The following is a 22422-nucleotide window of genomic DNA, read 5'->3' on the forward strand; positions in this document are numbered from 1 at the left end:
GTTAATTAAACAAGTTTCAACCCATGGTTTATCACAACTCTACTCCCTTTCCTTCTCACCTCCTATATGCAGATGATATGTTAATTTTTGGCAGGGCTACTCTCAAAAATATGAAATGCGTCAAGGACCTTTTCAACTTTTATGCAGCTATATCGGGTCAGACGGTTAACTAGGATAACTTTGCAATTTATTTTGGGAACAGTATCAACATTCAGCGTAGGAATCGGCTCATTGCTATTCTGGGTATTCGTGTTGCTCGGCTGCCGTTTAATTATCTTGGGGTACCAATTTTTCAGGGGGCGCCAAAGGCTCGTCATTTACAACAGCTTATGGATCGGTTCCTTGCTAAATTTAGTCTTTGGAAGGGGCGATCACTCGCTTTAGCTAGCAGGCTAACACTGATAAAATCTGCCTTAACGGGTGCTCTCATTCATTCTCTTATGATTTACAAGTGGCCATCCTCTCTCACCACAAAGATTGCTAAAGCTCTCAGAAACTTTCTTTGGACTAGGGACAAGGATCAGAGAAAGCTTCTTACTGTAAAATGGAAGAAGTGTTGTCAATCGTATGAATTTGGGGGGCTTGGCATCAAGGACATTGGGTTGTTCAACAATTCTCTTCTTGGTAAGTTCAGCTGGGATTTGATTCAAAACAAAGGATATATCCCTTCTATGCTGCGAAATCGCTTCCTTTATCAGTCTGGTATGCCTAAGCGCTATATTTCAAATTCTTCAGTTTGGACCTCTGTTCGTCCAATTTATGATCAGATCAGTTTGGAAGTGATCTGGTGGTTTGGAGACAATTCTAAACTGAATTTCTGGACGGACTCTTGGATTGCACCAACAGTTGCAAATCAGCTCGGCATTCCGGCAAAGATACAGCGCAATCTTTATGACCCGCTTCACTCCTTTCGCGCTGATGATTCTTGGACTAATTTGCATCGTCTCCCTGATCTTGTCCAATTGAACATTCAGAGGGTTTTTGGCAGTCGGGACGGAACCGACTTGTGTGTGTGGAAATCGGCTATGTCAGGTATGTATTCTACCAAAGGTTTCTATAGTTCCTGCTGCAACAACACTCCGGTTGAGTGGAACAAATTCCTTTGGAATGCCTTTGTGCCGCCTAGGCGGTCTGTCACCTACTGGTTAGTGATTCATAGGAAAATTGCGGTACAAACCAATTTACAGGTTTGTGGGTTTTCTTTTGCTTCGAGATGTGAACTGTGTAAATGCCATATTGAATCAATTGATCACCTTTTCGTCACGTGCCCTGTGTTGAATAGTCTATAGAATGTTGTCTTCTCTGTTTTCGGCATACACCGCAGTAGTATTTTGACCTTTGAGAATCTTTTTCGGGAGATTAGAGCTGTCCATTTGCATATTTCTATGAGAAAATGGTAGAATTTGGCTGCTATAATTGTTGTTTGGTACATTTGGTACATCAGGAATTTGGCGATTTTTGAAAATGATCTCCCTTCAATCCAATTCCTTCAGAATCAGCTTTATTATTACATTAAGGAACCAAAATGGTTTGTCAATTTGCCGAGCCATGCTAGGCCTCCGCCGGACCCTATCATTATTCGATGGTGTCCGCCACCGTCGGGTTGGATAAAGGTTAATACCGATGGCGCTGCGTATGGTGCGCCTGGACTCGCCATAGCTGGTGGGATTTTCAGAAACTCTCGAGGTTTTGTTATTGGATGCTATGCTATTAGCCTCTCTAGTTCCTTTGCGTACATTGCTGAGATGACTGCCATTATTTTTGCAGTAGAATCTGCCTGGGAACGGGGGTGGCACAATTTTTGGATTGAATCGGATTTTGCTTATGCGGTTGATTTGCTAAACAGAAAGTCTACCATGGCTCCCTGGAAAATTAGACAAGACTGGCTTCAGTGTTTAACTAGATTCGCGAATATGAATTGCAGAATCACTCATATCTATCGTGAGGGCAATCAGGCGGCGGATCAACTTGCCCGCTTTGACAAATCAGCTTCTGCTCTCACTTGGTGGCACTCGGCTCCTCATTTTTGTCAATCGTCTGTCTTTGACGACCTTTATAATGTTGCAATGTTCATTTTCCTTAATTTTTCTGCTTTGAACCTTCTTTTTTTTTGCTTTTCCTCCCTTTGTAATTTTCCTTTTTTTTTTATTAATAATATTTCGGGTTGATTTGGTGTGTTAGGGGTACCAACCTATTTGGGATATCTAGCCACCTGATCGCGTCCCAATCATTCATAGAAAAAAAATTTGTAGTCATTAGAATAAATTTGTACACCATTAGATTTTAATCTAATGACTTATATTGTAGTAACCATAAATTGTGATAAAGTATAATCACCATTAAAAGTGAACCTATATATATATATATATATAGGGGTGGGGAGGAATGGCCGACCCTTCGGCCCCGCTGGAAAACACCAGGAGTAGGGTTTTTCATCCTGGCTCCACTAGGGGCCGTCATGGCTGGATCCCCTCCAGCCATGGCGGCAGCTGAAAAAAAGACTTATTCTTCAGCGAACTAAACACAGATGGGAAAGGCACTTTCGCCCTTCCAACTGTTTTTTTTTTTGAAACCTAAAGGCCCAAAACGACATCGTTTTGGGCCTTTAAGTTTCAAAAAATTGAACAGATGGGCCTTTCCCATCTGTTGGGAAAGAAAAGAAGGCTTAAAAGCCTAAGCCTTCACCTTCTCCTTTTCTTTCTTTTATATTTCCGAGCAGAGAAAGATATTTTATTTATTCTAGGTTTAGTTTTATAATTTCTAAATTAGAGTTTATTATTAGGGGATTATTATTAATATATTGTTTACTTAAATATTCTTTAATAATTAGAATTAATTTAGGGTTTAATTTAGGAAATCTAATTTAGGAATTTGAAATTTAGGGATTTCTATGTTGAGGATTAATTTTGTTTATTACGTTGAGAAAAGAATTTTTTTTTGGTGTAAAAAATGATGCAATTGTGCAAAATTTTTAGAAAATGACAACTCGGATGAGTAAATTGCCACTTGTTAGACATTAATTTTCTTAGTGTAAGTACACAAATACTTTTTACTCTCGTTTTATAATATAATTTGTCTATTAAATTGTTCATTTTATTTTTATGAATACGTTGAAGTAGCATTTAATTTTTTTTTGTCCACGGTCTAGCCCCCGACCTATAGGTCCTGGATCCGCCCCAATATATATATATGTGTGTGTGTGTGTGTGTGTTTGTGTGTGTGTGTGTGGGTGGGTGATATTTTTATTGAGTAGGCAGTTCATCCATTGCCACCAAATTTTTAGATGTTAGGCGAAGTTCTATTGTTTAATGTCACACCAGCATTGATATTCCATCCTCACCCATGCATTTTGAAGTGTTTTGGTTCTGTTTTGTTTTATGAATCCTCCACGTATGATATTTAACTTAGTCATGTAGTGTAAATTATCAACTTTTAATTAGGTGCAAGATGTAAGGAATGATATATATAAGTGTATGGTGCAAGACAATATCAACCTAATTCCCCTGTGCTGAAAATGTTTATATGAAGTTAAAGTTACACATATATAATCATGACATGTTAACAAGATAAAATAACTATGGGATAAATGACCAAAATAAAATTGAAATTGATTTAAGAATATAATAAAATATTAAATATATACCTTTAAAAATTGAGACATGTGCACGTGTGAGACTGTAATTCTATAACACGTCATTTGATCCTATTGAGGGGGTTACATTTAATGGTATTAGAGCGGGTTTACCTTCCTATGGAATAGATATTTATATGATATGTGTTGCATTCTTAGGTTTAGTCTATATAATCAGGCATTCTTTATATAAAGATTGTTGACATTGTCATGTTTAATGTAGGGTTATGGAATTTGGGGTGAGAATGGACAAGCGGGTTCAGTGTCTAGTCAAGAGTTAATTGGTTATGCATGCATGTCTGGGGCCTTAGAAAATACTAGAGGGCTATGATATACATGTCTTCCCCAACATTATCAACAATTTATGGAGATGATAGGCAGGACCGACTCTAGGGGGAGTTTTCCTAGACCGGTGCCTAAGGCGTCAGAATTTTTGAGCCTTGAAATTTACAAAAAGAGAATCTCTTGATTTGCAACGGCTGGAAATGGAGGAGTATGTGGAAAATTCATTAGATTTAGGGTTAGTAAGAAGATGATTCATATTTAATATTTATTTACTCTTTAAAAAGGTAAAGTTATCACCAAGTGTATACGACATCGTTCACCTCGTAATTAAACTTTTTTTAGATTAAACTTGTAAATAAACTTTTGAATTCATCATATATTTATGAAGAAGAATCTTTTTATAGTTATCACGTTTTTCAATCTTTAAATTACTAAATTACTATTGGGTAAATTACATCTATGGCAACTGAACTTTACATATTTTAATATTGCAGCCACTGAACTTCAATTCTTAATGGTGTGGTCACTGAACTTTATATTTTTTAATACTGGTGGCCAATCAACTTTAATTAACTCTTCAAAATGACCTAATGCATCCAAAATAAAAATATTCAAAAATTAAATTTGTTCAGAACGATATTTACCATGGAACCACATTTTTTATTTCCAAAATCGTTTTTTTAGAGCTTTCTCTCTAAAAAAAATTCATCATCTCTCCTAATTAAACAACACTTAAATGACTTTAAAACGAAAATTTTTAAGTATTAAAGTTCCTTAAAATATCATTAACTCTTCAAATTTTTTATTTTGAGACCGTCAATGGACATTTTGAGTGGCCACTGTTGAAACGCCTTTCCACACGATTTTGATTTGACAAAATTATTTAAGTTAATCTCCATGATGAAAATATTCCAACACAATTAAATTTAAGTGCTTTGATTTAATTGTACTAATGTGTTTGTTCAATATTGAGTAAGTTGATCTATAAGAATAGAAACTAAAAATGTATAAGAGAAAGTCAAGAACAAGTCAGCTGATGAAAGTCACACAGCCGGAACTGAGTAAAATGCAACTCAGCTTTGAGAAATAAAATATCTTCTAAGAAGCTTAAAGGCGAAGCCGCTGAGTCAAGCTGAGTGGTCGCCATGTCAGCGTCAATGATCGGTCAACTTGCAACACAAAGTCTGTCCATTTTCTGAAATATTCAGAAGCCACAGAAATCTGTCTGGATGACTTTTCAAAAAGGAGCATGGACCATCTGACATCTACAAGAAGACAAACCTGGCGTCTGACGAAGACAGAAGACAGGATTAGCCTGCAGCACTGAGTGCTGACTAAGTGATGACGAAGGAAGAACATTTCCCCACAACGGCTATGTCGGGATGCAAATAATTGATGCCTTAAACATCACTATAAAAAGGCCACTTCATACTTGAATCATTACAAGACAGACAAGCAAAATCTTCATCAAGTCAATTCATTTGAAAAATCCAAAATAGAAGCTGTCTGAAAAGAAAAAGCAAGCTCTTACACCAACTCCTATTTTTGTGTAAAAGTCTAGAGTGATTTATTCATCTAAAGTGTTCTTTGTTGTATCAAGAACAATTTCTTATCATTTGTAAAAGGTTAGAAAAGAGAGGCTGAGTACTCGGTTATAGTACTCAGTGGTAGAGATAGGATTGAGTAGACGAATAGAGGAAGGTACTCTTGCATACTCAGTTGCTATTGTAAACGGCTTGTGCTCTACCTTTAAAGAGCTCAGTAGAGGATTCAAAAAGCTCGGAAGGATTTCCAGGGACTGGACGTAGGCGGAGAGGCCGAACCAGGATAAGTCTACTGAGTAATTTCTAACCCTTTATCTTTTGATATATATATATATATATATATATATATATATATATATATATATATATATATATATATATATATATATATATGTTTATTGCTTGCTAAATATTACTCAACAAAACAATAACTTGTATATGCTGTGTTGAGTAATCTGAATACTGAGTTGTGTAATCTGAGTGCTGAGTTGGAAATTCACTTAAGTGTTGTTTCCTAAACTCACTATAGAAATAGCTCTAGTCAGCGGCTGACTAAAGCTGTCTCAATTCTACTCAGCGGTGCTGACCTAAATACTAAGTTAAAGTCTTAAACATTTAAATAAGTCAGCATTAACGTAAAAAGTTTAAAATAGTTCCTAACCTCCCCCCCTTGGAACTAATACTATCACGTTATACCGGACCAATAGTCACCGGTGTTAAAAAGTGTAAAGTTCAGTTGTTATACTGTTAAGAATTGAAATTCAATAGCCACAATGTTAAAATGGGTAGAGTTTAGTCGCCATGGGAAATTAATCATTCAGTTGCAAAAATATAAGCTGCATGCAGAAGATGTGTTGTACATGTTTTTGAATGTTATTACATAATTCATAGAATTGGTTAAAAATGAAGTTCTTACTAGCTCAACTATAAGACTTGTCTTCTCTAATATTAAAACCACATATTCCGATCTTGGTCGTTTTACTTTTTAGACACGTGCAATGCATCTTTTGTATTGAACTTATTATTTTTTGCAACTGAGCGATTAATTGATTATATTTTACATAAGTTCTAGAGGGCTAACTAGACAATTTATGCAAGTTGAGGGGCTATTGTGATACTTTAAAAGTTCAGATAGACAATCAAGTTTTTTGGACAAATTCAAAGGAAAAATGATGTATTAAGCCTTTAAAAAATTAATATATATTTAGTGTATTATGCCATCTATGTATCATGTTAATAATTTAATATTATGTTATATATTTTAGAATCAATATTTAATCGCATCAAATTTGCCTAGGGCCTCTAAAATACTGAAGACGCCCCTGATGATGGGGATATTTTACTCTAGGGTCAAACACATGTTCAAGTTGAAGTTGTGCCGCCTTTTAATAAAAAAATATGAAATGATTAAAATTTTTGGGACTATAGAATTTTGGAGTACTACATATCCTGAGGTGACTAGCCAATGGCTGGATAAGATCAAGGATGTTCTTGAAAGGATGGAATGTCGTATAGAATCGAGGGTGAAATATGTCACTTCTTTTTTTTTATTAGAGATGCTCTGATGTGGTGGAGGTCTGTGAGATGGATGAGGATATAGAATGAGATCACATGGGATATGTTTACGAAGGATTTCAATACCAAAGATTTTCCCGATGTATACAGAGGTAAAAAGAAAATGGTGTTTTTTACCCTTAAATAGTGAGACATGTTAGTGACTAAATATGAGATTAGGCTTACCACCTTAGCTAAATATACACCTACAATTGTGGCTATAGAAGCTGATAAATGTCATAGATTTGAATATGGGCTACATCCTGAGATCAAAATTGGGATCGTTAGACATACTACTGAGTTTATACCATTAATGGAATCATTTCTTATAGCTGAGGAAATAGTGAGAGACAATAAGAAACTTTATGTTTCCAAAAGGGCTAGATGCGAGACATATGGTTAGTCTAGTAGACCAACCAAGACAAGTGGATCCAAGTTTCTTGAGGAGTTCATTTTCAATAGTCTTGAGGTGGCGGTAGTAGTCACCATAGTGGAGGTAGATCTAGAGGTGGATTTGGAGATACTCAGAGTAGTTCAACATCTATAGGCAGTGGCCGATCTAGTAACAGGTTTAGAGGAGCAGCGAGGATGATATCTCTTTCAGCTTGTGAGAAATATGGACGAGTATTTAGAGGAAAGTGTTGGGGAACCTCCCCAGTCTGTGGCAGATGTGGCTGGCTCACACTAGAGAGTGTTATATTTTCCATTCCAAAAGGGTACATGTTTTGAGTGTGGAGCCATATGCCATTATCATAATGAGTGTCCCCCATTAACTGATACAAGGGAGAGCTCCACCTCAGATTATGAGATAGGGTATCATAGTAGGTGGCTCAGTTGGGATACATAGAGATATAGGAATATGTCAAGGAGGAGGTAGAGGGAGTAGACATGATGTTCCTATTTGTGGACATACGTTTTCTTTACCACATGCCAAAGTCTTCACTATGTCTAGAGTTAAGGTTTAATCAACACCAAAAATAATATCTGGTACAATTTCTATACTTGATACTTTAGCTTTTGTTTTCATTGACCCTACATCCAATAATTCATACATAACACCTGAGTTTATTTTGAAAATAAATGGGAGGAAGAGGCATTTGGATATGATTTGAGAGTTATCCTACCAATTGGGAATAATGTTATTATAAATACCGTCTTGAGAGATTGTCTTATAAAAGTGGGGGGGAGTGAGTTACTTATAGACTTAGTACTCGTAGGGTTAAGGGAGTTTGGCATTATTTTGGGGATGGATTTGCTATAAATATGGGGCTATAGTGGATTAGTGTGCAAGGAAAGTTGTGTTACATTCTGATTCATGATCACAATGTTATTTGAGGGGGGGGGGGGGGGGGAAGTTTGTGCCTTCTTGTTTGATATTTGCAGCTCAGGCAATTAGATGGATTCGAGAAGGGAGTGAGGCATATTTAGCTCATGTTGCGGACAAAAGATAAAAGGGAACCAAATTGGAGAATATTCCAACGGCGAGAGATTGTTCAAATGTATTCTTGGATGAATTTCTAGGATTACCACCTCTTATGGAGATTGATTTTCCTATTGAAACTATACTAGGATTATCTCCTATATACTAATGTATTTGCTAATTGCTCAAATATAAACTTAAAGTGTAAAAGACAGTTAGACGGCCTTAAAAATGACAAAGGCCCAATAGCACTATTTCTGGTATGGAACTAGAAGCTAGAAGACAAGGCCTATGAGAATCAAAGAGTCAACATCAAGGCATTTCTGATTGGCAAGAAGACATAAGCCATAAGCAATTTTCAGCCAAACATCTTTCTCACACCTCCGTTTTGGGAAAGAAAGCAGACAAAAAGTCTACTATGACAATAACTTAGAAGCTGTCGTTGATGCGCTACTCAACATCAGACAGAAGGCTGATTTCATCAATAGCTCTTTCCCCATTTAGATATATTGGCATAAGAGTCAGAAGCATAGATAGAAGGCAGAAGCCAAATGATGATTTCCCCCAAACGGGCAAATCAAAATTCAAACGTCTCTGCCTCAATGCTTCCACTATAAAAGCCAAACCAAAAGCTTATTTATTACTATTGATAATCAACACAAAAAGAGATTCAAACACTCAAGTGAAAAAGTGAAATACACATTCATAGTTCATACTTGTGTAATTTAATAGAGAGAAAGTACTTAATCTGTGTTTTATATTAGAACCAATCATCTATTGTAAAAAGATCAGAAGCTCTTCTGTTTGCTTCGGTTATAAGTAAACATCCGGGGAGATAAATTGTTGTGTGGATTATAAAGAAATGTACTTTAGAGAACCTCTATATCTATTGTAAAGGTTTGTGCTCTACTGATAAAGAGTTTTGTAGTGGATTAAAACTTAGAAGAATGTATTATTAGGACTAGATGTAGGCAAGAGGCCGAACTAGCATAAATTTTTATGTAACTCTCTTCTAACTCTACCTTTACTTACTTCTGATATTGCATGCTCTAAACTAATCATCTCACATATAAGCTCCGACTGTTGTGCATCAATAGATTGTTAACCTTAAGCCTATACAGAAGCTCCTTTGAGTGAGATTTCTTCCTCGCGTAAAAGTCAGAAGCATAATCAAGCTTTGTTGACTGATCAACTCAATAAACATAATTTGCCTCTGATTCTGAAATTTGCTTCTGTGTTGTGCTGTTGAACTTCAAGTGAGAAAAATTTATAAAAGGGTAAAATTAATCAATAGTTCAATTTACTCCCCTTTGGAACTAATCTAACCTCATAAGGAACCAACAAATCATGTGTATTTATCTTTGCGGTTGCTCAAAACCGCGAAGCAGGAGTGAAACTGCGAAATCGAAAACCACTCATAGCTTCGCAGTTTTGAACAACCGCGAAGGGAAATAAGGCTTCACAAATACGAGTTTTCTTCACAGTTTTGGCTCAACCACGATGATTTTGCTTCGCGGTTGGGCCAAAACTTCGAAGGAAACTCATATTTGCGAAGTAGTTTTCTAGACCAAGTTAACTCTTCACTATCATTTCCAACTATTTCTCATTTCGCAGAATATAGCTATAAACTAACGAAAACACAACTATAGCCTAAACCCTAAACCAAGATCGCAAAAACATAAGAAACGAGAACACAGAATCCTAAACCAAATGAAATCGCAAAAACACAGTATATTCGTATTTTATTGCCGCTTCTTGACATTGAAATCAAAGAGAAGAAACATAGAGAAAAATAAACGCAGAGATGGAAAGCACTTCGAATTCGCACAAAGCCAAACACTTCGAGTTATTGGGTAAAAATAGGAAGAAAGAAAAAAAAACTGGTCTAAATATTATATATATATATATATATATATAAAGACTATTATGAGTAATTCTTGAATAAAATAATTTAAATATATAATATGTTATATAATAATCAATGAGCCTCTCTCGATCTAGTTTTGTTATTTATTTATTTTTGGCTTTTTTGAAATAATTTCCTAAACATCTATGTAGGAGTAAGGAGTGGGACCATTTACAGTTGACAGTTCACTTTTTTTTTTTTTTTGATAAAAATATCATATCTCATTTCATTGATATAAAAGGTACAACATACAGCACGAAAATAAACCGATACAGGCTATAGCCAGTATAAGCTCCACAAAGGGAAGAGAAATGACTACAAAGAGCAATATAAGACTACAAAGAGCAATAATAACCATAAAAGGTAAAAATACAATAAACATAGAAATCATATTCTTCTCGTAAGTCAAGTCCCGTTGAAAAACCTCTGTAATCCATGCTTCATCATTTAGGCTCCTCCGGATGTTCGGATCTGAGTCATTTCTGTTTTTGCAACCACGCAGATCTATAGATCTACGGACAAGATGAAGCTTTTCCGCTCTTGCTAAGACCGAAAAAAGACTAAAAGAAAGAAGTATAGCGAACAGTTGTAGATCTGACGGAAATAGAAGTTCAAGAAGAAATATAGATTTCAAACGAATAAGAAAAAGTAATTTAAAACGAAAACGAAGACTAAAATATAAATTGGAGGCTTCCTTCTTCCTCCTCTAATTAGATCTGTTTAGAGAGCTACAATGAAGAAAGTGACGGTGGATAATGGTAAGGACGGATCTGAGAAGAAAAAAGAAAAAAAAAAAGAAAAAATGAGAAGAAAGTTACACTTAAACGAAGAAAAACAAAATGTTCCAAAAACCCAAGGAAAAATCAGAAATATTACTCTGCTGCCGCACTTACAATCATCACATGCTCCACTTTTCTCATAGCCGTTGATCCAAATAAAATGAATTTCGTCCACCGTCACCAAATCAATTAATCATTGAAATGACTTCAAATCCAGCTTCCATCTTGTCTCTTGTAGTTCCTTAATGTCAAAATCCCCAATTTAATAATTTATTCAGCTCTTAATTCTAGGGTTTCGTTTCCAATCTCATTCCCACTTGCAGATCCTATATTTTCAAGTTATTTTTTATTATTAATTCGGTTATATGATTGATTAGAATTGAGATGTCAGAGACAGAAAGAAATGAATCAGTTGAGGAGTCTCTCCAAAATGGAGATCATATGGAGCAAGAAGTAGAAGAAAAAAAGGAAGAGGAAGAGGAAGAGGAAGCGGGAGAGGAAGCGGAAGAGGAAGAGGAAGAGGAATCAAATGGACCTATCGATCCTGAATCTTCCATTAATCAGGTATTCGACGTGCTTTATATACGCTACGTGTTGTAAATTTTCCAATTTGTTCGTTATGTTTGTGTATGTGGATTGGTATGCTGAGGAAGCGAGTCTATGCTTAAATGCAGGAATCAGAACCAGGGGTGGATTCTAATCATGTGGAGAGCAAAGAAGAGATGTTCGTTGATGCAGCTGATGATATTGAAGACAATCAGTTTCAGGAAATGGACAACGGAGATATCCAAGCTGATACCAATCTCGGTGATCAAGATACTATTTCAAATGAGAACAAGGTCCATTTTTTTTTTTTATATATATTCATGTACTTACCCCAGAGTATTGATGATATTATATTATTATTGATGTTTTTCTAGTTAAACGTGTGGAATTTTGTTTTTCTCTATTTGGTTGGATGCAGGAAGAAAAAGAAGATTTGGTTGAAGAGGTTGCTGATCTTCTACAGCAGCTCAGAGATTTGACAAATAAACAGTCATTGCCTGGTGATGATAATGGGGATTCGAAAGAGGAACCGGTTGGTGCTTCCTTGAGTGAGATGATAAAAGAGTGCTCTCAGTGTGTCAAAGTTTCTTTGGAAGAGCGGTTGCAGACTGAGAACATGATAAGAGAGCTCAGAGATTTGACAAATAAACAATCATTGCCTGGTGATGATAATGAGGATTCGAAAGGGAAACCGGTTCGTGCTTCGTTGAGTGAGATGATAAATGAGTGCTCTCAGCGTGTCAAAGTTTCTTTGGAAGAGCAGTTGCAGAGTGAGAGAACGATAAGAGAGCTCCAACAGCAAATTGAAGATCTTAATGTGAAGGTTCAAGTGGAACATAGTGTTGATGTGTTTGCAGATAGGATTTTGGGTTCACTTAGCACTGTGGTTAATCAGGAGTTATTTGATTATTCTGTTGTGGGAAAGATAGCTCATGTGGAGAAGGGTACTTCTTTGTTAATGGAGCAGTACAGATGGTTTCTTTATGAAGCTGATCAACTGAGACAGTGCTTATTTGAGGGAGGATTTAATGTTGGAGGGCAAGAGGAGTTTGGATATGATAAAGTCTTTGGTGTTGCCCGTGGTGAATTACTGGAACTTAAGAAAACAGAAGCTGAGATGTCGAATAAACTTAGCCACTTCGAGGATATAAATAGGAAATTGGTTGAGGAAGTTGAGAAGGAAAAGGCAATGGCAGCTACAGCAGTTTTAGAACTTGAGAAAGTAAAGGTGGAGCTTGACCAGGAAAAGAATAGGTGTGCTAATACCAAGGAAAAGCTTAGCATGGCCGTGACAAAAGGAAAGGCATTGGTTCAGCAGCGGGATTCACTAAAACAATCTCTGGCTGAGAAAACCAGTGAGCTTGAGAAATCTCTCGTTGAATTGCAGGAGAAATCAAATGCTGTTGAGGCTGCTGAGCGGTGCAGAGGGGAGTTGGCCAAATGTGAAAACTCGGTTGCGTCATTACAGGAAATGCTTTCCCAAAAGAATATTGTTCTTGAAAGTTGTGAATCAGTAATTTCTAAGATCAGTGTACCTGAAGAACTTCTCTCTACAGGTATTGAACATAGGTTGCAATGGCTTGTAGATCTGGTAGCATCACTTCAGGAAACACTGTTACAAAAGAATGCAATTTTTGAAAATTTGGATGCAATTTTTTCCCAGATTAGCATTTCAGATGAAATAGAATCAACAGATATCATTGGGAGATTGAAATGGCTTGTATATTCGGTTGCATCTCTGCAGGAAATACTTTCACAAAGGAACCAAATTCTTCACAGCCTGGAAGAAATCCTGTCTCATACCAGTTTACCAGCTGAGCTTGAATCAGCAGATACTGTTGAGAAATTCAGATGGACAGTGGAGGAGAGAAATGCGCTTAAGAGTAATTTGCTGGAATTCCACAGATTGAAAGATGCATTATCTTTACTTGATCTACCAGAAACAGTTTCATCATCTGATTTGGAAACTCGAATAAGTTGGCTTAAGGCATCGGTTGACCAGGCGAAAGGTGAAATTATTATGTTCCAAGATGAGATTGCTAGAACAAAGGATGCTGCACAAAAGGAGATGGAACAATTAAATGCTGCACTTTTGGCAGAAGTACAAGAAAAGGAATACCTTAAAATGCAGCTGGGTGACTTGGCACAGAAATATGAAATGGTTGCTCAACAAGCACATCAAGCCTCATCTGAGAAGGATCAGATGGTGCGGTTGTTGCTAGAGGGTGCTGAAATACAAGATGCTAATTCTGATGTGGCTACACTGGTTGAGAGATGCTTTGGCAAGATAAAAGAACAAAACAGTGCTTCATTTGATGCTTCTCGTGCTGATCTTGAGGAGTTCCAAAAAATGCAGAGTCTCTTGTATTTAAGAGTTCAGGATTTGATGGTCTGTGAGAAACTTCTAGAAGAAGATGAACTAGTGAGATCACAGGTGAGAAATCTGTCTAATGAGTTAAGCACAGCATCTGCAGAACTTGGTGCACTGAAGGTGGAGAAAGACGCTCTGCAGAATGCTCTCCAGCGATCGGAAGATAAATCTCTATTGCTTAAGGAGAAATTGTCCTTGGCGGTTAAGAAAGGCAAGGGACTGGTTCAAGATCGGGAAAACTTGAAACTTACTCTGGATGAAAAGAACTCAGAGATTGAGAAGTTGAAGATTGAATTACGACAACAAGAATCTACTATTTCTGAATGGAGGGATCAGATAAATAAATTGTCTATTGATCTGGAACAAGTTCCAAAATTGGAGGCTGATCTTGCTGATGTGAAAAATCAAAAGGATCAATTTGAGCAGTTCTTATTGGAGAGTAATAACATGTTGCAGAAAGTAATTGAGGCTGTTGACCATATTGTTCTACCTGTTGACTCATCTTTTGAAGACCCTGTAGAAAAAGTTAATTGGATTGCAGTATATGTGAATGAATGCCAGCAAGCCAAGTCCTATGCCGAACAAGAGTTAAAAGAAGCCAGGGAAGAAACCAATTTGTTGGCTGGGAAATTGGCAGAAGCAGAACTAAGTATAAATTCATTGGAAGATGCATTTTCAGATGCCCAGAACCGAATTTCCCAATTAGAAGATGCATTGTCAGGTGTCCAGCACCAAGTTTCTCAACTAAGCGACGAAAAAAGGGCAGTAGAACTTGCTAAGGAAAACATTGAACTGGACTTGCAAAAATTAAATGAAGAAGTTCAAACACAAACCAGCAAGTTTATGGAGGCTTGTGCAAATAGAAAGATGCTTGAAGATGCTTTGACTCTTGCAGAAAGTAATATTTCTCTACATGTCGGAGAGAGAGAAGAGGCTCAATTGAGCAGAGCTGCTACAGAGGCGGAGTTAGAGAAAGTGAGAGAGGAAGTAGCTGTTCAAACTGATAAGCTGACGGAGGCTTATATGACTATAAAGTCTCTTGAAGATACATTGTCTCGGGCAGAGGCCAATATTTCTATGCTTTCTGAACAGAATAATAGTGTCCATGATGGCAGAACTAGTTTGGAGAGTGAACTAAAGAAGCTAAAAGAAGAAGCTGAATTGCAGGCTATTAGGGCGGAAGATGCCTCCACAACTATAAAGTCATTGGAAGATGCATTATCAAAGACAGGAAATGATATTTCAGTGCTTGAAGAGGAAAAGAGAATTGCTGAGCAGGAGATTTCTGGACTTAACTCCAAGTTGAAAGCATGTATGGACGAATTAGCTGGAACCACTGGCAGCTTAGAAAATAGGTCTTCAGAGCTTATCCATCACATCGGCGACCTTCAAATGCTTATGAAAAATGTGAGTCTGGTATCCATGATCAGACAGCATTTCGAGAAAAAATTTGAGAACCTTAGAAACATGGATCTGATTCTTAAAGAAATGAAGGACTATTTTGTTGACACAGCCATGGAGGTAATCAACATTTTAAATTTCATTGTTATTTTGCTTTTGTTTGGGTTATCAGTTGAGTTTATGGGCATTCCTCTTATGGCATTGCTACTGATTACAGGAAGATTCACATTTGACTGAACCTTTCCCGTATGAACTTGGCAATATTGTGAACATAGAAATGGAAGATGATGATGTGAATGCTGCTGATGTTGATAAAATTTCTTTAAGTTTTAAGAAGATTGTTGAGGGGTTCCAATTGCGAGATAGAACTCTTATGGACAATATTGTAGGTTTCTCTACTTTTACAGACAAGTTTGCTGAAGCTCTATTGGGAAAATTGAGGGCAACCAAGGATGAAGTAACTGTTATCTTTGAGCACATGGAGTCCGTGAAACAGGAAATGAAGAACATGGAAATGCAGAAAGAGGAACAGGGGAAGACAATTTCTTTGTTAGAAAGATATTGTGAAGTTTTACTATCTGCTTGTACTAATGCCACAGGCAAATTGCAATTTGAAGTTAAGAACAAGCTGCTCGAACTGAGCTCTATTCCGGAGCTTGTAAAGTTAAATGATAGCATGATTCCAGAAGCAGAATACGTCAACTCTGATGAAATAAAGCCTCAGCAGAGTCTTGATGACAGCCGATATGACAAAGTGGCAGAGAGTTTGTTATTGGCTACAAGAAAAACTCAAAATATTCTTAAACAATTTGAGGGGACAAGTAATGCGGCAGCAGCCACAATTGAAGACTTGCAGAAGAAATTGGGAGAAGTCACAGAAGCATATGAAAATTCTATAGAAGAAAGGGGTGTGGTTCAGATGAGGGTTACTGAATTAGAGAAGGATTTGGAAGCATTAGAAAATTCTTGCAAGGAGATGAGGCTCAAAACAGGGGATTATCAAGCTGTAGAGGAGAAACTGAAGGAAAAAGATGCAGAAATTTCAAGTTTACATCATAATCAGTCTCTGAGAGACCAAGGTCAATTTTCTTTTTCTTAATATGATCTTTCTGATTTCATTTGATTTAGCTGTTTTACTTGCAGTTTTTTCTGACTAGTTTTTTCTGTTATTGAATCAGAAGATGCTCTTATGTCGACATCTGAATTGAAAACCCTCTTCAACAAGATAAGGGAGATAGAATCTTCTTATGGAGAGTCGGTTGAAAATATGGAGTCCCATAGTTCTAGTCATGTACAGAAATTGTTTTATATCATTGATAATATACCCAACTTGCATTTTCAAATAGATGTATTATCCAACGACAAAGAAAAGCTACAATCAACCCTGTCATTACAGGCTCTTGAAATTGAAAACCTAGAGCAGGAAATGGAAAAACAAATGAGAAATAATGAAGAATCTGAAAAGATAAAAAGTGAAATGTCTGAACTAACATTAGGTTTAGAGAAACTCAGAGAAATTATTGGAGATGTTGAAGTTGTTGAAGACCAAAAATCTGCAGGGGTACAAAGACTTCTGCCAATAGTTGAGAAAAGGATTTCAGCCTTGCTTTTGGAAGCCCAAAATTCAAGCTCCCGAGCTCAGGAACTCGGCACAAGGTTGCTTGAGAGCCAGAAGATTGTAGAGGAATTATCAGCAAAGGTTAAGCTGCTTGATGGTACATCCTGTAATAAAACGGTTGAAACTGAGATTGTACAAGAAAGGAGCATCTTTGAAGCACCTTCATTGCCTACTGGCTCAGAGATATCCGAAATTGAAGATGTGGTAAACATATTCTTCGTATCATGTTCTGTTACGAAATTCATTGCTTTAGAGTGTTAAACTTTCAAGTCATTTCCTCTTTTTCAGTTGCATATCTTTGTCCATTCCTGGAGAAAAATGATATTTCTAATATCTGCACATATTAACTGCTATGAAAAATAAAAAGAAAATCTGCACGTATTAAAGAGCCGTCTTGATGCTTATACAGGGTCCAGTTGGAAAGAATGCAACAGCAGCACTACCTGTTCCATCTGCTGCTCAATTGCGAACTATGCGAAAAGGATCAACTGACCATCTTGTTCTCAATGTTGATTCAGAATCTGCGAGTCTGATCAACCACGAGGAAAAGGATGAGGATAAAGGTTTGCATACTAGGGCTTTTTTTCATCAGATAACGAGTTTCAGGGTTCAGAGATCTTATGGTGTTTCCTATGGCAGGTCATGTTTTCAAGTCCCTCAACACATCAGGGCTCATCCCCAAGCAAGGAAAATCAGTCGCCGATCGAGTTGATGGAATATGGTAAGTTCCTAACGAATTGTGTGCATAAAACTAAAATTAGAATTAGGTAGGATGAGAGAATCTCAAACTATTTTTACTTTTTACTGTCTCTTTTGTGTGCAAACCTCTTATTATGACCATTCACCGATTATCATTCACCCGCAATGGAATTTGTATAGCTAAAGTTTGGCCTTAATTTTAAACAATGTAGTTCATTTTTTCTCAAAATTTGACTATTGACATAGGGTCTCTGTTAGCAGTGTATTACACATTGTTAAAAGATGCATCGTTAAACTACTGTCTCCAATTGTGTAATGGTGCATGTATCTTGGAACCGTCAATCAAGGGTTGTTCTTATCGTCGTGTCAAGCAGTTTGTCTCTGTAATATATGTTTTGTTAGAAATTGACTGGCGTGTCTTTAAACGTATGCAGGGTATCCGGTGGTCGAGTTCTAATGAATCGACCAAGAGCAAGGCTGGGTTTTATTGCCTATTGGCTGTTGTTGCATATGTGGCTTCTGGCAACCATAGTGTAACAAAGATGACAGAGGGCCAATCTCTGTCCGGCATGAGGAAACCTTTGTACGCCTCCGTTACCATTTGGAGGCCTATGCCCCATAGAAACTGTCTTCCCAAGACTGTCCGGGCTCGTAGGTCCTGAATTACACTACCTCTGATATTTGTTTGTAGCATAGATAGATGATTCTTTCTTACCATATTTTGTTTCTCTGCAATCATATTTTATAGGGTTCAGGGAATTCAAATAATACTTCCTTTTTTTTTCTCCCCCCATTTTAGTCAGGGCTACTGGAATTTTGAGATAGATTTGTCATGTGATACACTATGTAAATTTATTTAATTGGTTCATCTACTTTAATTTGAGTTGTTTTAGTTCTTGTAATAATATTTTTCATCTAATCTAGCCTCTCATTAGCTTTTTGGTTTATTTTAATTTACAATTGTCACATTCAATGTATATAACACACTTAGAACTTTAATTGTTTTATATTTCACGGTAACGGAAAATGAAAAAAATATATAGCTAGGCAACTGTAATGGAAAGTGGAAAAGATATGGAAACGAAACACGAAAACGCAAGTGAAGAAGAGTTTGTGCATCATAGTAATCACTCTTCGTATTATAGATTAATTGTATATGCAGAAAGCTTGTATCTATTTTCATTTTTCAGAAAGAAAAAGAAATACTAAATCAGAATAACTGGATCTGTGATCGTACACGTGGCAAAAGCCCAATGTCAAGGAGAGAAAAGGAATTAACGGATAACAGAAAATAATTTCTAAAACCATCAAATTCGATTGTATACACGACCAAGATCGTAATTTTGTTATTTCAAACCCTAAAAGAAAATCAAGATCGGAAACTGAAGATGCATTTGTTCACTCAATTATCCTGTCAGAATTGCAACTGGAAACTAAGTGCCATCAATGATTCAATCACGCTTCTTCCTCCCAAATCAACTACTACTACAGTAAGATTAAATATACCCATTTCTGCTTTCGTCATTTCCCATCTTTTTGAGCTTATTCTCGAGCACAATTTGTTGTCAGAATCATAGAGTGGGCATATTTGCGAGGCGTAAATCTGAGAAAAAGTTGAGGAGAAATCGGCAATCGCAAAGTCAGACTGACGATTTTAAGGGTTTAGCGAATGAGACCAGAGTTTTATCGGATGGGTTTTCTTCTTCTGATGATGATAATGATAAAATTACTCAGAAATCAGTTAGTGTTCCTTCCAGAAATGATGTGCTTCAGGCTTGTATTTTCACTTCGGGTTTGATTGCTGCTTTGGGTACAGTAATTCGACAGGTAATTACCCTTTTTTCAATTCAATTCCTAGATTTGAGTTCTTTATTGTTATTAGTCTCTGTAGGAGATAACATGATTTACAGAAATAACCGTTCGACACGATCCAATTGACAAGATTATCATTTTTATTACATTTATATTATATAATCATGTGTAGTATGTGGATTATGTAACACATTATTATCATTTTTGTTGCAATTGTTTCATTTATAATCAGTAATTTATGAGAAATGGTGTTCATGCCTTGCACCAGTTCCAGCAATAACTAAAGAAAGTAGTTGTTGCTTTAGTTTGTACTTACATCTAAATTTGTCGCGTTTTGCTGTTTGACACTTTGAACTTGTATTTGTATTTATCAAACACCTAAACTTGCCAATTTTGAACCTTTGGCATCTTTATTAGTTGATTTGGTAGAGTTTAAAGTTGACATGACACCACCGAGTCAAAGCATGTTTCGTGCCATGTCAGCATATATGGATGTCGGATGTCTAAAATTGACAAGTTTAGATGTACGATAGAGTCAAAATTATTGCTTTAACACGGTAAATAGTATGTGTATTGAATGTTATTTCCTAATTGCAATTTCCAGGGTTCTCATGTTACATCAGTGGAAGGATTGGGAATCCTTGACTGCTCTACACAAGTCTCATGTATAAGTTTTATTGTCAGTCTTTTCATTATGTTTAATTGTTTCACTCTTTTTCTTTGTCTGTCAATGCAGTTAGTTTCGAGACGTGGCATCTCGAGTTGATTGCAGGAACCATTGTACTGATATCATCATGTAGGTACTTGCTACTCAAGACATGGCCAGATTTTGCTGAATCTTCTGAAGCTGCCAATCAGCAGGTACTGTAATTCAATGCTTTTGCCTGTATTTTTGAATGGTGAATGCAGTATACGAAACGAACATTGTAAAGCCTTTGTAAACATGTTCTATGTTGACTATATTTTTCTGGTTTCATTCCGGATAAACCTTGTCATCGATCCTCGTGACTTCCAGACTTTAATCTAATAAAAGCTATATCTCATTCTAGGTCCTTACATCACTTGAACCATTGGATTACATTGTAGTTTCATTCTTGCCTGGTATTAGTGAGGTTAGTCATTCATCAAAAGTTCATCTTCCTTTTAGTTTACGCGAATCATGATATCAAAGTAAACACGCGCCCTCATGGATTGCTAGGAACTCCTTTTCCGTGGTGCATTGCTACCAATCTTCGGAATGGATTGGAAGAGTGCTTTGCTATCTGCTTCTGTATTCGGTGTTCTGCACTTGGGTAGCGGTCGAAAATACTCCTTTGCTATCTGGTATTCATCTTCTAAAATCAATGCTCAGAATTCTATTATGATGGTGTTGAAACAGCCTTACATTTTGGATTGACATTAATTGTTGCAGGGCAACCTTTGTGGGGCTGGTGTACGGCTACGCTGCAATAGTGTCGTCGAGCATCGTTGTACCGATGGCTTCTCATGCACTGAATAATCTGGTCGGCGGGATCTTGTGGCGCAACACATCGAAGGGTTTGACAAACTCAGTAGAGTAGATATGGATTTAAGGGGTTTCTTATGTGTCTTGTTTCGTGTATATAGAAATAGATGAGGCTAATTCACAATGTGGAATGAGAAAGAAGAGCTGACTTTACTGTTATGATTTCATTAGTTTTAGACAACCCATTTGCTGTTTGTTATGTTACCGTTAGCGGTTTGTTATGAATGGTGAAATTTGTATCAAGTTCTTATTTAGCATGAATTCTTGATTGTGAGCATGGACTGATAACCAAATTGAATTAAACTGAGATGAAGAGGGCGTTTGTTTCAGCTTTTCGGAGGAGCGTTAAGCGTTTCACTCCAAACCGCAGGAAATACAGCGTTTGGTAGGTTTATATAACCGCAGCGTTTAGCTTTTTTTTTTTTGGAAACTGCAGCGTTTTGGAGCGTTTCACGAACTATCCTTCTTATTTCCACAAAATTATCCTTGGAGCGTTTTGCAGTTAGTTGTTATTGACAGAATTATCCTTCTTATTTCCACAAAATATGTTTATTCTTTAAAGTTATTTATATTTCTACAACATAATTACCGGAAAACAAGATTTTGTTGCGTTCAATAAATTTTTTATTTTTTATATAAATTATTTTTATTAATTTGTGTAACACATTTTTTATTTTATAATAGGATAAGGTGCAAAAATACTCCAATATTGTCTTTAGTACAAGTTGGACAAAAAAAATTCCGATATTTTCATCGAATTTATAAATATTAATTTTCGATTTTATTATTAAATCAAAAAAAAAATATGAAATATCTTTTTTAGAACTACTGGTATGTGCAATTGATGTATAATAAAAAAATAAAATATCCATGTTTTCTAATAATATCTGAAATCGACACAACTTGCCAATGTTAGAGGTAAAATTGCTCTCAACTACCAGCGTTATGGGTAAAATTTCACCATTTTAGACATTAAGAGTAAATTATTTCTAGTTGTAAACGTTATATGTTTTTTTTCACATTTTTCCTTTTATAATTTCACCGTTGATTAATTTAAAATATGTCCATTTTATACATTTTAAATCCGAACAGAAACAGTTCAATATAATTTTACTAAACACTAGTAATTAGCTTACTGCAACTGCAAACAGCTAACAGCAACAACTATTAGCTAACAGTTGAACCAAACAGGCCCGAATAATAAGGCATTTTTAAACTAAGAGGGTGTTTGTTTCAACTTTTTGGAGGAGCGTTTAGCGTTTCACTCCAACCACAGGAAATATAGCGTTTGGTTAGGTTAATATAATCACAACGTTTAGTATTTTATCTAGAAACTGCAGGGTTCTGGAGTG

At 36.3% G+C, this 22422-nt stretch overlaps 2 protein-coding genes across 3 annotated transcripts; both read left to right on the top strand.

The window, feature by feature from the left end:
- The first annotated feature begins 11315 nt into the window (after nucleotides 1-11315).
- On the top strand, nucleotides 11316-18659 carry LOC136230345 (trans-Golgi network-localized SYP41-interacting protein 1). Of its 2 annotated transcripts, none has more exons than XM_066019397.1 (8): nucleotides 11316-11683; nucleotides 11794-11958; nucleotides 12084-15557; nucleotides 15655-16516; nucleotides 16619-17259; nucleotides 17465-17618; nucleotides 17695-17776; nucleotides 18189-18659. In XM_066019397.1, exons 1-8 carry the CDS (start codon nucleotides 11504-11506, stop codon nucleotides 18289-18291), a joined length of 5661 nt encoding a protein of 1886 aa, XP_065875469.1. In that variant the 5' UTR covers nucleotides 11316-11503; the 3' UTR covers nucleotides 18292-18659. The 2 variants fall into 2 exon arrangements, with proteins under 2 accessions (XP_065875469.1, XP_065875468.1); XM_066019396.1 differs by having other exon boundaries at nucleotides 11317-11683; nucleotides 16616-17259.
- A 376-nt stretch (nucleotides 18660-19035) lies between these two features.
- LOC136230134 (uncharacterized) lies at nucleotides 19036-21331 on the top strand. Its single transcript, XM_066019073.1, has 7 exons — nucleotides 19036-19244; nucleotides 19324-19581; nucleotides 20171-20231; nucleotides 20303-20427; nucleotides 20616-20678; nucleotides 20765-20889; nucleotides 20978-21331. The coding sequence occupies exons 1-7, from the start codon at nucleotides 19143-19145 to the stop codon at nucleotides 21123-21125; spliced, it is 882 nt and encodes a 293-aa protein (XP_065875145.1). The 5' UTR covers nucleotides 19036-19142; the 3' UTR covers nucleotides 21126-21331.
- Nucleotides 21332-22422: the final 1091 nt, after the last annotated feature.

Source organism: Euphorbia lathyris, chromosome 5 (assembly GCF_963576675.1).
Source record: "Euphorbia lathyris chromosome 5, ddEupLath1.1, whole genome shotgun sequence".
In the NCBI taxonomy this organism is placed as follows: domain Eukaryota; kingdom Viridiplantae; phylum Streptophyta; class Magnoliopsida; order Malpighiales; family Euphorbiaceae; genus Euphorbia; species Euphorbia lathyris.

What these genes read in the sequence shown, in the direction of transcription:
- LOC136230345 (XM_066019396.1), top strand. Translation starts at nt 11,504, where the DNA reads ATGTCAGAGACAGAAAGAAATGAATCAGTTGAGGAGTCTCTCCAAAAT. An exon ending in CTGAATCTTCCATTAATCAG is followed by an intron (nt 11,684 to 11,793) that starts GTATTCGACGTG and finishes GCTTAAATGCAG; the next exon opens with GAATCAGAACCAGGGGTGGA. An exon ending in TTGTTGACACAGCCATGGAG is followed by an intron (nt 15,558 to 15,654) that starts GTAATCAACATT and finishes TACTGATTACAG; the next exon opens with GAAGATTCACATTTGACTGA.
- LOC136230134 (XM_066019073.1), top strand. Translation starts at nt 19,143, where the DNA reads ATGCATTTGTTCACTCAATTATCCTGTCAGAATTGCAACTGGAAACTA. An exon ending in CCAAATCAACTACTACTACA is followed by an intron (nt 19,245 to 19,323) that starts GTAAGATTAAAT and finishes ATTTGTTGTCAG; the next exon opens with AATCATAGAGTGGGCATATT. An exon ending in AAATACTCCTTTGCTATCTG is followed by an intron (nt 20,890 to 20,977) that starts GTATTCATCTTC and finishes TAATTGTTGCAG; the next exon opens with GGCAACCTTTGTGGGGCTGG.